Source organism: Corapipo altera, unplaced genomic scaffold (genome assembly GCF_003945725.1).
Source record: "Corapipo altera isolate COAL_440 unplaced genomic scaffold, ASM394572v1 68, whole genome shotgun sequence".
NCBI classification, from domain to species: Eukaryota; Metazoa; Chordata; class Aves; order Passeriformes; family Pipridae; genus Corapipo; species Corapipo altera.
Window position 1 is genome coordinate 569819 of NW_020884919.1, and position 14765 is coordinate 584583.

Here is a 14765-nt window from a genome sequence, read left to right on the forward strand (position 1 = left end):
TGTGCCACAGTGACCTCGAGCACAGCCCTGAAGTGACCCCCGAGCTCACCAGTGCCTGGGCTGTGCCCACCAGGGACAACAGGAGCCGTCCCACAGACTGCCTGGGCACAGATCCTGCCCCCAGACTGCTTCCAGCCCCAGGAACTGAACAGGAGGTGGCACTGCCACTGTTTTGGAGCCGAGATGTTCCGAGGTAGTGCCGGTGGTTTCACTTCCACCTCCTGAGCTTGAAAATACTGTCCAGACTCAGTGGTTATACTTCCATCAGGACTTTCCCCTCCTCCTGCAACCAAGTAAAACCCCCAGTAGCACCCAAAGGTCACTTTTTAAAGCATGAAAAATGATTTACAAGCACCACACTTCCTCACCAGTCACAGACCCACGACAGTGAAGCAGCTTTAATGCCAAGATCAGCGCCTGCCAAACCAAGCCAAGAGGCTCTTGGCACTCCTCCCCAAACAAAACTATTCCTACGAGCCTGACATACGCTCCGACAGATTTTAAGTTTCATATTTTATCAGAAATCATAATTAATACTTACGTGTTTGTTTCTATACTGAGAAAATTGAGAGAGGCCAAAAACTGTTGCTATGGCACCTCCTCCAATGAGAGCAGTTCCTTTCACTGCCTTCCGAAATGCCATTTTTTACTGGAAGAAAAGAAGATAAAAATTAAATCAGCAGATTTACCATGTCAGAATCTGGGCTACACAGGAGAGACCATTTGCAGAAACTAATGACAATGTTGTGACAAGTTGAAATTTAGAGTAGCAATGTCTTAATTAGTGATTTTCGTTGCAATATTAATAATTTCTAAACAAAGTCTAGACAGAGGCAAGCCGGAGTGCTCTGGTGCTTGCTGTGAAAGCTGAATGACAGGAGTATTCAGATCTGAGGAGATCTGTACACACCCCCACAGTGACACTCCTGTCTGTGATGAGTACTTCCAATACCATGGCAAAGGCAGACCAGGACCTGTCCTCAGCCGTCAGGCCACCAAATCCTTATCCCAACACCCCGGTGGATCTGCTCCACAGCATCACCCTTAGCTCCCCTCCCATCCCATCAAACTCCTGCTACAACCCCACTAGCCTAAGAGCACTCCATGCTGCTTTCCAGCCGGGAATTACACACCAGCACAGCCCGTCCTACCCCGGAATGGTGTCTGGTCAGGATGCAGGTCCCTCAGTGAGAGGCAGCAGCACAGACAGGGACAAGACTAAGCGGCTGGAAAGCAGCACAGCACTTTATCATCCAGCTCCAGAGGGTTTAAAACCAGTCCTATGTGGGTCAGGCTAATTCTTAATAGACCCAGTGTTCGGATCCTGAATGAAAAATTTGCATGGGACTGACCTGAATCTTAAGCAGGCACAACCTACTCCATCTTCCCCGGCCCGCGGGGCTCCTGTCGTGTTGGAGACAACACACATCCCGTGAGAGGGACTCCTGTCAGCATTCCGGGCCCTCTGGACATGGACACAACTCTGTCCAGGGCACAGCCAGCCCCAGCAGTGCCCAGATAACAGATTTAGCACCAATAAAGCTTAAAGCAGACGTGGGCAATGTGTGCAGCCCCGTGCCAAGAGCGGGATACCAGCGGATTGACAACACGGCAGGAGCAGCTCCGGGGCAGGAGCAGGGGCCAGGGCAGCTCCCCATGCCAGGGCTGGGCTGGGGGTCCTGCAGCCTCCCCTGAGGCTTGTCAGGACACAAACACACAACCAGGGCACTTCACTGACCTGCTCATGTGCCTGCACACGCTGTACACAGAGACATGTTCCCTGCATGGATTGTCCCAAAGGAAGGAATCCTTCCCTGGGAGGGTGGGGAGGCCCTGGCCCAGGTTGCCCAGAGAAGCTGTGGCTGCCCCTGGATCCCTGGAAGTGTCCAAGGCCAGGCTGGATGGGGCTTGGAGCAACCTGGGCTCACGGAAGGTGTCCCTGCCCATGGCAGGGGGTGGCACTGGATGGGCTTTAAGGTCCCTTCCCACCCAAACTTTAACCTCATTCCTGTAAGCACAGCCAACACTCATCCCTGCTTCCTGAGCCCTCGCTTAGACCTCTCCTGACACTTTGAAAACCAGGGACATACCTGCCAGAGTTACATCATTACCCTTTCATGGAATTAGAGCAGCACACAGTACACAAACCACTGACTAAAAGCCCCAGTCTACACCAGCTTGCTTTAAGAAATGCAGCTCCCTAGACAACTCCGAAGGTATTTTTCTTTTCAACAAGAAAATCATTATCTCAGGACTGCGAGTTTTACTGGGCCTTTTTAACAGGCATTTTATCAGTACTTGTAAAAAAACCAAAAAACCAAAAAAACAACTCCCCTCCAAGTTTTTAAAACTGAAGAAATATTGCAGCTATTTGACCTTTACGCCTTTAGTTTTATATTAAAAAATATTACTGCATCAACCTGAATCTATAGTTTCTCTCATTGTCAATCACACTAGAAATGTCACTGTATATATACTGAAAAAAACCAATCAAAAATCCCCCGAAGTTGTGTAGTAGATTTCTAAACTGTCTGTGGGACAATTCTGCACAGCCTTATGAAATCAATCAGGAGAAATCAACTCCACCCTCACTCCAATACTGAGTTACAGACACCTTCTGCTGTATGGCAGCACCCAGCAATCTCTACTGCCAATTCAGGCCATTAACTGTCCCTTAATTCAGGCCATTAACAGCCAACCTTCAGAATTTAATTAGTTCCTTCATCCCGTTCGCAGTAACTCAGGGAACACCAGTGGCGAGCGCTGGGCACGACCACGGTGCAGGCACACAGGGAATAGGGTCAGGATGGCTCCCAGCAGGAGCTGACCCTGCTCCCACTGTGGATACAGCCACCCTAACCACACTGAAGGGACACTGGATGTGCCACAGGGAACAGTTCTGCCACTGTGATCGTGCAGGTAACATTTATAACACACAGAGGGGCTGGGTGCCGGCTGTACGGGAGGGATCTCTGGCCTCAGCCCTCGGGAAGGGGCTCCCCTCTGCTCACCCCACACCGGGGGTGGGTGGCATTAGCTCTCCTCAGAGCTGAGAGCCCGATTACAGGCAATTCTCCAGAGAAAGGAACTCTCCCAGGAGCCCTGCTGCTCAAATTGCCACATCAATCTTGCTCACCATCCCTGTGAGAAGCTTATTCAGGGACAGAAAGGAAAACAGGGCTTAACATAAACCACTCCAGCGCAAAGCCAGACAGGCATTCCAACCTGCAGACGGGGTTTTTACACCTGGAACAGCTCAATTGCATCCCAGCAACCCAGGAGCCCACATTTGGGAGGTCTGAGCAGACGTGTCTGGATGAGCTTGGGGCATTAGCAGGGGCTGCAGAGCCCGGACAGTCCTCTGGCACCGACATGCCAGGCTGGCCTGGGCTCTGCCCTGGGCTCTGCTGGGGCACAGAACATCTCCTGTGGCTTCCCCCGGAAAGGAACAGTGCTGCAGGTGGGAAATGGCACGTCACAAGGATGGATCAAACACTGCCCCAGCAGCCACAAAGCCAGAGGGAAATTAGAGGCTCCAAACACACACTTGTGGGGTTTTCCTCCAGCGCTGTCCCAGACGGCTGGGAAAGGCTGCTGGGAAAGGCTGCTGTTGGCTTCAAGCAGGACACACCAGGGCACAGATGAAAGGGGAAGGAATGCAGCCCATGTCATTCCCAGGGAAGAGCCTATGCTTCCAAACCCCTCCTTTTCTGTGAGCAGGTACTGAGACCCGCTTCTCTCCCAAGCTGAGATCAATAGCTTGTGACGGCAATAGAATTTTATTTTAATGGCAATTATAACAGCAACCAGCATGAGAAGCACTACAGTCAGAAATATGTCATCTTTCCATCACACAAATATTCTGAGTCACCTTTCAAAGCAGCTCGAGCAGGGTACAGTGTTTTAGTGCTGTCAGCACCATCTGACACTATAAATCTGCATGTTAAGCCTCACTCTTGGTTTTCATAGAGGCCATAAATGGCACCTTTGGACCCATGCCCTTGCTTGGAGGGTGGGCTGAGGTCCCTGACAGGCTCTAGAACAAGCTGTGGCAGGAGCAGGAGCCCTTGACTGGCACAGGAGGAGCCAGGAGCATGTGACAAGCAGTGGGTATTGCACAGAGTTATCTGTCCAAGGAGTTCAATAACCCCAGGGAACAGTTCCCAGGGAGCTGAGCGTTGGTAAAGATTCACAGGGACATTAGCTTCAAGTGGAACTAAAGGTTCCTGATTCACAAGAAACAGCCTTTAAACTTGAAAGGAAACCAAGGGGCAGGGGGAGTTAGTCTATGTGAAACAGAAACGACACAAAAGATTTGTCAGCACAAGTTCCCACTTTCAGTTTCCAAAAGTTACAAAAGTCAGTAATACAAACCACGTCCCAGTATGAACTGCTCCCTCCTCAGTGCACTCCTTAACCAGTAGCTCAGCATACAACAGTCACTTCCAGAGGAGTGTCCCACTCCAGATCCAGGCTGCTGACCAGCTCCCTGCCCCAGCAAGGTCCCTGGTGACCTCACCAGCTAACAGACCCTGGGCCTCCTGTGCCACAGGCAAGGGCTCCCCTTTGTCCTTTAACACACTCCTTACACTGCTCCACCTTCAGCCCCATGGTTCAAACCCAAAAACCTACAAAGCACCGGTTATATTCTGGTTTTCAAAGAACAGATTTCAACACCTGTTGTCAGAAGAGGTTTCGGAACAGAGCACCCCACGTGCTAAACCTCGGCCACGCGCAGCCCTCATCAGGATGGACCCATGGGAGGGACCTGCCTGCCTTCCTTCCTTCCTTCCTTCCCGTAATGCCTGGCCCAGGCAGCTGCCAGACTGCTGGCTGGCTGTCATCTGGAGTTGTGTAACCCACTCCCACCCCAGACAACAGCCGACTGAAAGGGAAGCACCGCAATCGCCAGCACTTCTGTACTCAGGTACTTCCTAATCAGGAGGACACGGGGCTGGATCTGAGCAGCACACAGCCAAAGCTGGGGGAAAGAATGAGAGGAATGAGGGTAGGGTGGGGAATTCAGCCACAGAACCACGAGTCAGCCCAAAGCAAGAGGATGGTTTCGCAGCAGTGAAGGCACAGATGGATCCAGGCGGCAGAGCTCCGCCGCAGGAGCGCGTGCCACCATCAGACACAGAACCCGGGAAATTAAGAGAAGAAACCCAATCTGTTCTGCTGTACATCCCTGTGCTTTCCGAGGCCATTACCATGGAATCCGGGTGCTTCGCATTCCATCTCCAACGAACACGTCTAATAAAGTGAGTCACTCAGTGCAAGAATTAAAAATAGAAAACTTATAATCACCTCCACTACGGTTTGCATAACTTGCCATTGGAGCATCATCTGATCCCGTCCTTCCCACAGCCTCTCAGGTAAGTCTGGGATGATCAAAGGCCCAGGTTGATGTCCCTCCGGGCTGAGCAGAGTCCTGAACTGGCCCTGCTCCTCCAAACAGCTGCAGTCCTACCCTCAGCTCCCTCTAATCCAGCTCTCATCCATCTTGAAGGACTACTTAGCAGGTGGCCATGGTGACAGAGCAGCAGTAAAGCCACAGTCAGTTCTGACTGTGGGTAACTTCAGCCCTGAAAGCTGTACTGTTCTGCTACTGGCAGTTTGCAGGGTGTGTCAAGGCAGGAAGAGGCCAAATAATGAGAAAAAGGGGATGTAACCAGAAAATAGCCCAGTTAGCACCCCCTTAACCAGGTCATCCACCAGCTGTCTCTCATTTACCTTTGAGAAGCTGGGAGTGGTTAATGTTACACAGGATGCCAGGCCAGACTAACTGATTAAAGCCTAAACCAACTCAAAGTGGAGATGCTTCCCCTGCAAGGCAGATCTCTGATGAAGGACAACACATCCAAGGAAGAGTTCTGGTGGATCCCAAATGCAGCACAGCAGTGTCCACCCTCCAGATCCTCTCCTAAAGCCCTCTGATGGTTTTCCAGGTTCTCAACACAAGTTTGGGCCCTGTAATTAAAGTCATTATCCAAGAACCACCTCTCGAACCAAGCACAGCATCATAACCTGCAATACCCAGACAGCTCCCTGGGTCACTGGTCCCTTTCAGTCCCTGACCACCCCACAGGTTAGTAAGTGCCTGCACACAGAATTCAAAATTCAACATCCCCCCAGGCCACTCAGCCCTGACAAGTGGAAGCCAAGCAGCACTTTACCATATGGGGAAAATCCTTCCCACGTTCCAGTGCAGGCAACCAGCTCAGCTCTCATGCCCAAAAGTGGTTGTAGCACTTGCCAGGCACAAAAATAAAGGAAAAACAAAGCAGAAAATAGGCATCCTATCCTCATTCCTCCTTTTAGTCCCACTGTTTCCAGCTACTTCATCTGCCTTCTGTACTCAGACACCAAGATATTCCCACCCTTCACTAGATGACAGAACAACTGCTCTACACTCCCATCCTACAAGGAACAAACTTTTTTGGCTCCTCTTTCCACTGTTTGCCTTTTTAACCTAACCACTTCTTTTTCTCCTGTTTCACTACCCTGCTACAAAAACCAAAAGTTTTACAAATGATGAGGGGAAAGGTTCGATGTGTAAATCCTTCTTGGGATTTCAACAGCAATAGTCTTCCCAGAGAGAGCAGCAAGTTCCTGGGAATGAGGCAATACTACAGACAGGGATGGCTGTAATCCCAAGGACTGTACCTAAGGACTGACAGGAGTACAAAGGAACATCAACGAGTATTTGGAGCTTTCCCACCACACAAACACCGCAATGTATTAATCAAGTTCTAGATAGAAGTATTTCAATTCCCTCCTCTCCTACTGGAAGGAGTGGGAAGCCTCATCTCCAGCCTGAGCACTGAGTAATGTGTGCAGGATGATTTCCATACCTTTGTGTTCTTGTGCAAACGCTGTTTCAACTTAAACAGTTCAGACAGTCATTTCTGCCTTCCCTGTTGGTGGGGGGGTTAATATCAGCCAGAAAACCCACCACACACAGCACAAACACCATAAGCCAATTATTGTAATTAGAAAGAAATGTTCTTGTTAGTGACAGCTAACTTATAGCTGTTCACCCTTTTTTTTCTGATATTCTTCATGCCCCTCATTTTTAATGCAGATATTTGAATAGACAGTCTACCAGTTCAGCTTGATCCTAATGTTGGTTTTCCTTCCCCTTCCCAGTCAAACACTCAGGGAGCGAGGATTAGAACATAAGGTGTTTTGCTTATTACAAGACTGGACACAGACCTTCACATACAAACAGGAACCTGCTCAAAAAGCAGCTACAAATTAGGTGATTATTTAGGTGTGGCAAGGAAGTAGCCTAGTCTTATATCCTGGGATAAAGACTGAGACCTGATAGCACATGTAAATCTAATCCCGGAGGAGGGCCCTGCATTCAGAATCACTCTGAAATCAGAATCAACACTTGGTCTGTGAAGCCCTTTGCCAAGCACAGAAAACAGCCCAATCCAAGACTTTGTACCCAGCGAGCAGAGAACTGTCACCATGGGCTGCATCCACAGGGCCCAGCTGGGACTTGGGGCCAGTTCACCTGGACACCCCTTGGAGACAGCTGCATGTTTGCTTGGGAATCTGGCTCAGGGATGGTTATTTAGGGACAGGGAACGTTTCCAGAATCAATACTGTGATACTGTGGAAGAGATCTGATTACTAACTATCTGTCTGTTACGTAATAAGAGCTGTTTCCTAAAGTAAAGCTTTCTGGCAGGAATGGGCTGCATCTACATCTCTAAGAGCTAATCAGTGGAGCCCCAAAGCCCAACAGCTGCTGCTGAAAACAGCCTCTGTGGTCTCTGTGCTCTGCATTGTTTACTCCCAGTAGCTCCAGTCTGGACCACAAACACCCAGGAAGCAGTGGAAGCATCTTCCACTTTTGTCCCATTTGCTTCAGCTTTGTTTTTCCAGCCTCTAATTTTTATTTCACAGAATCCCAGAATCATTTGAGTTGGAAAAGACCTCCCAGACCACTGAGTCTACCCTGTGCCCCATCCCCACCTCAACACCCAGCCCAGAGCACTGAGTGCCACAGGCAGTCATTCCTTGGACACCTCTGGGGATGGGGACTCCACCATCTCCCTGGGCAGCCCCTGCCAGTGCCTGACCACCCTTTCCAGGGAGAAATTCCTCCCGATGTCCAACCTGACCCTCCCCTGGCACAGCTGGAGGCGGTTTCCTCTCACCCAGTCCCTTGTTCCCTGGGAGAAGAGCCTGACCTGTTCCTGTTTGCCCAGCTTGGCTGTGGTCTCCCACTCTCCCAAGGCCACCCAACAAGGCAGGGCCCAGAGGCTCCCAGGTGGGTGGCAGGAACAGGGACCAGCACCATCCTGCTCAGATCCTGCGCTCCCCTCAGCCGCGGGAGCACACCCACAATGACACAGCTGACCTCTGGAAAAGCACAGGTTCAAACTAACAACCACAAGGCCAAGAACATACAGTAGATTAGTTAATCTACACACCTAGACTATCAAAGCTCTGGGTTAGACCGAGGACAGCACAGGCCATAAAAAGGGACAATGACTCCCCAGGTCCCATTGCCAGCACCAGGGTATGAGGAAGCTGTTGCTTAACTGAGCTACTTGGAAACACCAAGCCCTGTTTTGAAACCATCCACGAGTGGAAGGAGAAAGTCATAAACACAAACTGATGGCAGAAAAAGCACGTTTCTCTTAAATATTTGCCAAAGCTTGCTGAGACTTGTGTGGAGACAAAGCAGGCAGCAGCAAGGAACCTGTAGGAGCTGTCCTTTGGGAAACTGCTCTGCATGAGTGGCCTCTGAACAGACCACATCCAGCCAGCTCTCTGTGTTCCCATCAGTGACAGTCACCAGGAAGAAGTGGAGCTCTAGGGAAAACACTCCATTATGCAGCAAGGCCTAGCTCACAAAGTTATTATTACCGTGCTTCTGTGCCCACACATAATTAAGCAAAATGAAGTGTAAATCCACATATACACAACCAAAGTAACACCAGAAATTACATACAAGGTGTGTGCTTAATTTTACATCATAGATGTGCCTACTCGAAACTTCCTCCAACACCAGACTAAGAAAATTGCTAATTGTCTAACGTTAAAATTAATAATATCCTGGGTGTTGCTATTATAGAAGAGGCAACACTGGAGTTTGCTTTAGCTATTAACGTGTAAAGATCCTGAAATATCAGACCAACTCTTTTACCAGCTCATTGAAGTCACTGCTCATCACTGAAAATTCCTGAGGAACTGTAACTATGACCGAGGGGAGGAAAATAGAAGTGTAAAAATGAGCAGGGAAGAGAAGAAAACACAACTAATTCTGAGTGGAGCCCCCGCTTCCAGCAGCAGGTGAGAGGAGCTGCTCACCTGTACTGCCTGTTTACAGTAAACAGCAGAGGAAGTTCAGCGGGCAATAAATCTGCCTGGCTTAAACTGGAGCTCTCCACATCCACATTTACACCTTTTCCCACAGTATCAGGCTTACAACCGTTTACTGATAGCTTAGTAGAGATAACAACTCAAAAAATTTAGGCCTTGCTACACTCTCACCCAGCAGCGGTCCCATGAGTACGTTCGGTGCAAGTAGTAAGTTAGTTTCATTTTCCAAAGTTCTGTACAACTACAGATATGCTATTTTTTTGCCCAGAATTCACATTTTTCCAGTAATAGGAGATGCTGTTTCTATCTCCTCCATCCAAGAAAGAAAATACAGTGAAAGAGCTCTGCAACCCCCCTTATTTGTTATATATAGATACCTGGAGGTGCTCAGGCAGCTGTCCATGGACAGGGAGACTCGGGGCTGGGTCGCTGTCTGTGGGACATTCTCAGGGAGCACAGGGACCACACGCACACGGGACAGCTGCCAGGGGCTCTTACACCACTTCCACAAAACTGCCACACACTCCTTTTTTTGGTCATTTTTTTTCCAACCAAAACCTTAAATAAAACAGTGGGAGGAGGCTGGGAGACTTGGGAGTGACAGCTGCTGTGTAAGATCATGGAATCATGGAATGGTTTGGGTTGGAAGGGACCTTAAAGCCCATCCAGTGCCACCCCCTGCCATGGGCAGGGACACCTTCCACCAGCCCAGGTTGCTCCAAGCCCCGTCCAACCTGGCCTGGGACACTCCCAGGGATCCAGGGGCAGCCACAGCTTCTCTGGGCAACCTGTGCCAGGGCCTCCACACCCGCGAACTGGGGAGGAATTTCTCCCCAACATCCCACCTACCCGCGCTGTTCTGCGAGCCTTACACACAGAACCGTAAAACCCCGGACTGGTTTGGGTGGGAACGGACCTTAAAGATGCTGCCGTCCCACCCCCTGCCACGGGCAGGGACACCTTTCCCTAGCCCAGGTTGCTCCAAGCCCCGTCCAGCCTGGCCTGGGCACTCCCTGGGCAGGGGCAGCTGCCGGGCCGGCAGGGTAAGGAGCGGAGCGGAGGCAGGAGGGATGCGGCTCATCTGCACTCACAATAAAGGCACCTCCGGGGCTTCCCCGCCTTCCACCCGCGTGTCCGGGCCGGCCCCGCTCCCTCCATCCCCCCGCGCCACCCCCGCGGCTCCGAACCCCGCTCGGAAATCCCCCCGAGAGCCACTTACCGCGGCAGCCCGCGGTCCCTGTGCGGGCGGCTGGGCGGCCGGCGGCAGCAGAAGTAGGGAGGGCGGCTCTCTGCCGCCCGCCCTCCGCCTGCAGCAGCCAGCCCGGCTCCCCCGAGCTCCGCCTCGAACACCGCGGGCACCTCCCCGCCCTGCCCTGCCCTGCCCGGGGCCGCCGGTGCGGCCTTGGCCCGCGGGGAGGGGCCCGGCGCGGCCTCCTCATCCCCGGCCTCGCGTGACGGGGGTCGCCGCCCATGGCGGCCCCTCCCCGGGGCTGCTCGGGCGGCCGCGCCGGAGGCCTCGGGCCCACGCGTGGGGCCCGGCGCTGCCACCCGCGCAGCTCCGCGTGGTCGGCAGCTGCCTGGGTGTCGCTTAAAGGCAGTAAACAACTGCAGGGGTTGGATTTCACGGCTTTTGCAAAGTCAGTGATATTCAGGCCACCGGTGATGGGAGCCGTGTTTATCCCGGGCACACAAGTGCTCTTAAAAGGGAGTAAGATCTCAAGTGGCAGCTGGAATTTTTAGGTGTTCAGGCTTAGAAGCCCTCAGCTGCAGAGAAAGGTTCGAAAATGAAAGGAAACTCACCAGAAAATGATCAATTGATGTTTGAGGTTATGGGTTTGGGATACGTTTTTTGTTTGGGTTTGAGGTACCGTGTTTTGTTTGGGGTTTTGTTTATTTCTTTGTTTGTTTTTTTGTTTGTTTGTTTTTCTCTTTTTGAGACATCGTGAGAAAGGAAGAAGAATTGGGGGGGAAAAAAGGGATTTGAATGCAATTTGTGGTGAATAATTGCAGCATGATCCAACACACACATGGTTCTACAAGTGAATGCCTACCCCATGTATGTGTTCTAACAAGTTCTGGGTGTGAATGCCTTCCCCATGTATGTGTCCTAATGTGGCACAAAATGTTATCATTTCATGCATTTTTAACAAATATTCAAAACTTGATCATAAGTTTGTTGGGAAAATCCTCTGCCCTCCCACCCCTCAAGGGTGTTGTCTACCCACATGAGGCTGTGCTGTCAATTTTAATTTATGGTCATTTCTTATTGACTCCAAACAAGGCAGTTTATTAGCACAAAATGTGTCTACAAGTGAACATTTTCTGCACCCAGCAAGCACTGCTGTGTCTCATCAGCTCTTCCATATCAGCAAAATCTTGAAGGGAGTAGAAAATGAGAACGTTGTACTACTCTCCTCATAAAGAGAAATCCAGGAGTGAGTGAAAACTTTATAAGGATCACATTTCCCCAGCAATCTCACTTTCCAGCAGAGGTTGTCCACATGTTCACAGTGCTGCTACCAATGAACAGGGATGGGCTCTTCTCTCCTCCCTCCATCAGGCCTCTGTTCAACTACTGCTGTCTTTTCATCTTAGTTACTTTTTACCTCTGTTTTTATCTTAGTTACTCATTGGCAAAGATTGGGCTTTATAAGTTTGCAAAGTGAAAGAATTTTACAAGGTTAAAAAAAAAAAAAAAAGAGATGCCTGAAAATACCGCAAAATTCATCCCTCTTGACTCTGCTTTTTATTTAATGCCTAGATGAAAATATTACCTCCTGAGTCTCCGTGTGTGTGGCTGAGTCCCCGGGACACCTGCCAAGACACGAATTTTAGATGCCCGAAATCATGTGCTCAGCAGGTGTAAATTGTGTGCAGGGAGAGTTCACCTTTTGTCCTGAACCCCAGAGGCAGTTTCTCTTCATTAGCAGGGGAAGATGGGGAAGGAGATTATCCTCGTTTCCTGACTGCATGCCAAAGTTATGTATCATAAGGAGAAAATCTGTTCATACATTCACAAATATGTTTGCTCCTAATCTGTCTTCAGGAAAGTGTCTCTGTGAGGAGCAAGGGGTGCTGATGATCGCAGGAGAGCTGAGGCAGAGGGACAGGAACAGATGCAGAATTTCTCTGCCAAGATTTTTTTCCAGTGGGATCCACGGTAGGTCCTCCCGTTGGAAAATAAAAGTACTTAGTCATGGCTGTGGTTAAACACTGAGATTGTTCCCATCTCAGGCTGCGGGTGTCAGGTGTCAGGTGTCAGTCGAAGTACAACCCTGTGGCTTCCCATGGGATGCTCAGTTTGCCAGTGAACCAGGAAGTGTTGCTGGTGTTTAATCGTTTCCCCTACATGCAACAGATAAATCCATCCACTGTGTGTCTGAGAATGAGCAAGGGGCTCCTTTTTCTATTAAAACTGCAGAATGTGTTATCATGTGTTATCATGTCTGCCTGTTTGCTGTTCCATCAAGATCCCACATCAGGGCTGAGCCACAGAAACAAATGCAAAAATTGCAGTTTTAAAAGAATAAGGTCATGGGGCACATTCTGTGTGGCAGAACAAACACCATCATTAATTGGCCTCTCCCTGCAATGGCAGCACAGGCAGGGAATGGAAGGAAGGGATGTGGAGTATCTCTGTTTTTGGGGCAAACAGCTGAGCTAGGTCTGATGGAAAACATGAATTTCCTTGGTGAAGAAAAGAAAGACAATATCTTTTAGAAAGCAGGGCTGCTTGGACTAGTCAAGAGTAGTTATTTTATCTTTAAACGTTTAAAGATCTTGGTTGTGGCAGGAAATATATATATAAAAAATCTATTAAATTTATTTCCTCTACATGTGCCAGAGTGAGAGATTATATTCAGCAAATGGACTGCAAAAGGCTCTTTGGAATTTGTGCTGTATTGTTTTTTATTCTGAGACAGTGACAGACCAAAACAAGTCCTGGTGAATATACACCTCTACTGTTTATCCAGGTATTGTCTCCATTGAGTCGATTAGGAAAACCTTAGAAAACCAGTTCAAAGATATACAATCACTTTGAAAACCCCAGCCTGATATCCCAGTGCATAATGACTAAAGAGAGGATTTGAGTCTCCTGTTCTCTTCCAGTGCCCATTTCCCTGGCATTGCCTGTCTGATGGTGTTCCTTTGGGACCATTTGGGTGGGATCTGGAATGAACATTTTCAGGGTGTCCGTGGGTTTATAATGAACAGCAACATCATCAATGGTTGTGTTGGGGGAAATTGTTTTAAATAACCATGTATATAATTGTCAATTTGGTTTTGGTGACCTTTAGTGATCCAGAACTGTTCCACTGGGAGAAAAGGGATATTGCAAAATCCCTGTGTTTCCCCTTGACTGGTATCTGAAACAATCAGCATTCCTGGATGTAAATGGCTCCTCTCAGTGTCCAAAGCCCATGGATGGGATATCTCACCCCATCTTCCTTTAGCACCGTTTTTGACCACACCAGCCGTCCTGCAGCTTCCCTGGAATTTCAGATCATACCTTTTCATCCACAGAAATACTTTTCCCTGCAGATTTAAATAATTAATTGGGACGTGCCTAGTGGGTCTTGAGCTAAACTTCAGGGAGGCAGCGGATACGTGTGACCAAGTGACCTTTTGCTGTCCTGCTCGTCCCCGCGCTCGCGCTGTGCTCAAAGGGACGCTGTCAAAATTGCTAGGCCTTAAAACTTTAACCCGCTCTGACAAGTTGTTCTACATTATAAGTCTTCCCTAAAAGATTACCACGATTGTTTTGTTTGTTTTGTTCCAACAATCTTTGCTGAAGGCTCCACAATACGGCTTCATTTGTCCTTTTGGGTAGGTGGATATTTTTAAATGCCCGGCTTATTCCGTGACCTGTTAAAATCAAGTTGATGTGCGTGTGCTCCACTCAGCGGAGAACTCGCCGGAGATGGAGCAATTCCTCTGCACTCTGGAAGAAGAGACAAGAGCACGCTCTGGAAGCCTTTATGAGGAGGCTTTAGAAGCCATTTTGAAAAGCCAGTCGTTATCCTTCAGTGTTCTGGAAGTCTGGACCGGACCTCCCAGGTGATATTAGGTAAGTGTTAGTGAAGCGTGGGTTGGTTCTTACAAAGAGGTTTGCTGTATGTCAGGGCACTTGGAGTTACTCCTCAGGCATAATTTCTAAGATCTCCACTCACAGAATCACAGGATCATTGAGGCTGGAAAAGACCTCCATGGATCCCCCCTGTGCTCCATCCCCACCTTGTCCCCCAGCCCAGAGCACTCAGTGCCACAGCCAGGCCTTCCTGGGACACCTCCAGGGATGGGCACTCCAAACCTCCCTGGGCAGCCCCTGCCAAGGCCTCACCACCCTTTCCAGGAGGAAATTCCTCCTGATGTCCAACCTGAGCCTCCCCTGGCACAGCCTGAGGCCGTTCCCTCTCCTCCTG

General features: G+C 49.6%; 1 protein-coding gene and 1 long non-coding RNA gene across 4 annotated transcripts in view; one reads left to right on the forward strand and one right to left on the reverse strand.

The window, feature by feature from the left end:
- The window catches only part of GPD2 (glycerol-3-phosphate dehydrogenase 2), a 49582-nt gene extending 38898 nt beyond the window's left edge, over positions 1-10684 (reverse strand). Inside the window, exons 1-2 of one of the 2 annotated variants that reach the window (XM_027656255.1) lie at positions 10562-10684; positions 542-649 (exon numbers count right to left, since the gene is read on the reverse strand). In XM_027656255.1, the coding sequence (XP_027512056.1) occupies positions 542-643 (102 nt within the window). In that variant the 5' untranslated portion in view covers positions 644-649; positions 10562-10684. Of the gene's footprint in view, positions 1-541; positions 650-1151; positions 1249-10561 lie in introns of those variants that run through there. The other variant, XM_027656256.1, reaches the window with a different exon arrangement.
- An 83-nt stretch (positions 10685-10767) lies between these two features.
- LOC113953276 lies at positions 10768-14569 on the forward strand. Of its 2 annotated transcripts, none has more exons than XR_003529819.1 (3): positions 10768-11118; positions 12389-12502; positions 14174-14569. It is a non-coding gene; the product is annotated as an uncharacterized LOC113953276 (long non-coding RNA). The 2 variants fall into 2 exon arrangements; XR_003529820.1 differs by lacking the exon at positions 10768-11118 and adding an exon at positions 11242-11398.
- The last annotated feature ends 196 nt before the right edge of the window (positions 14570-14765 follow it).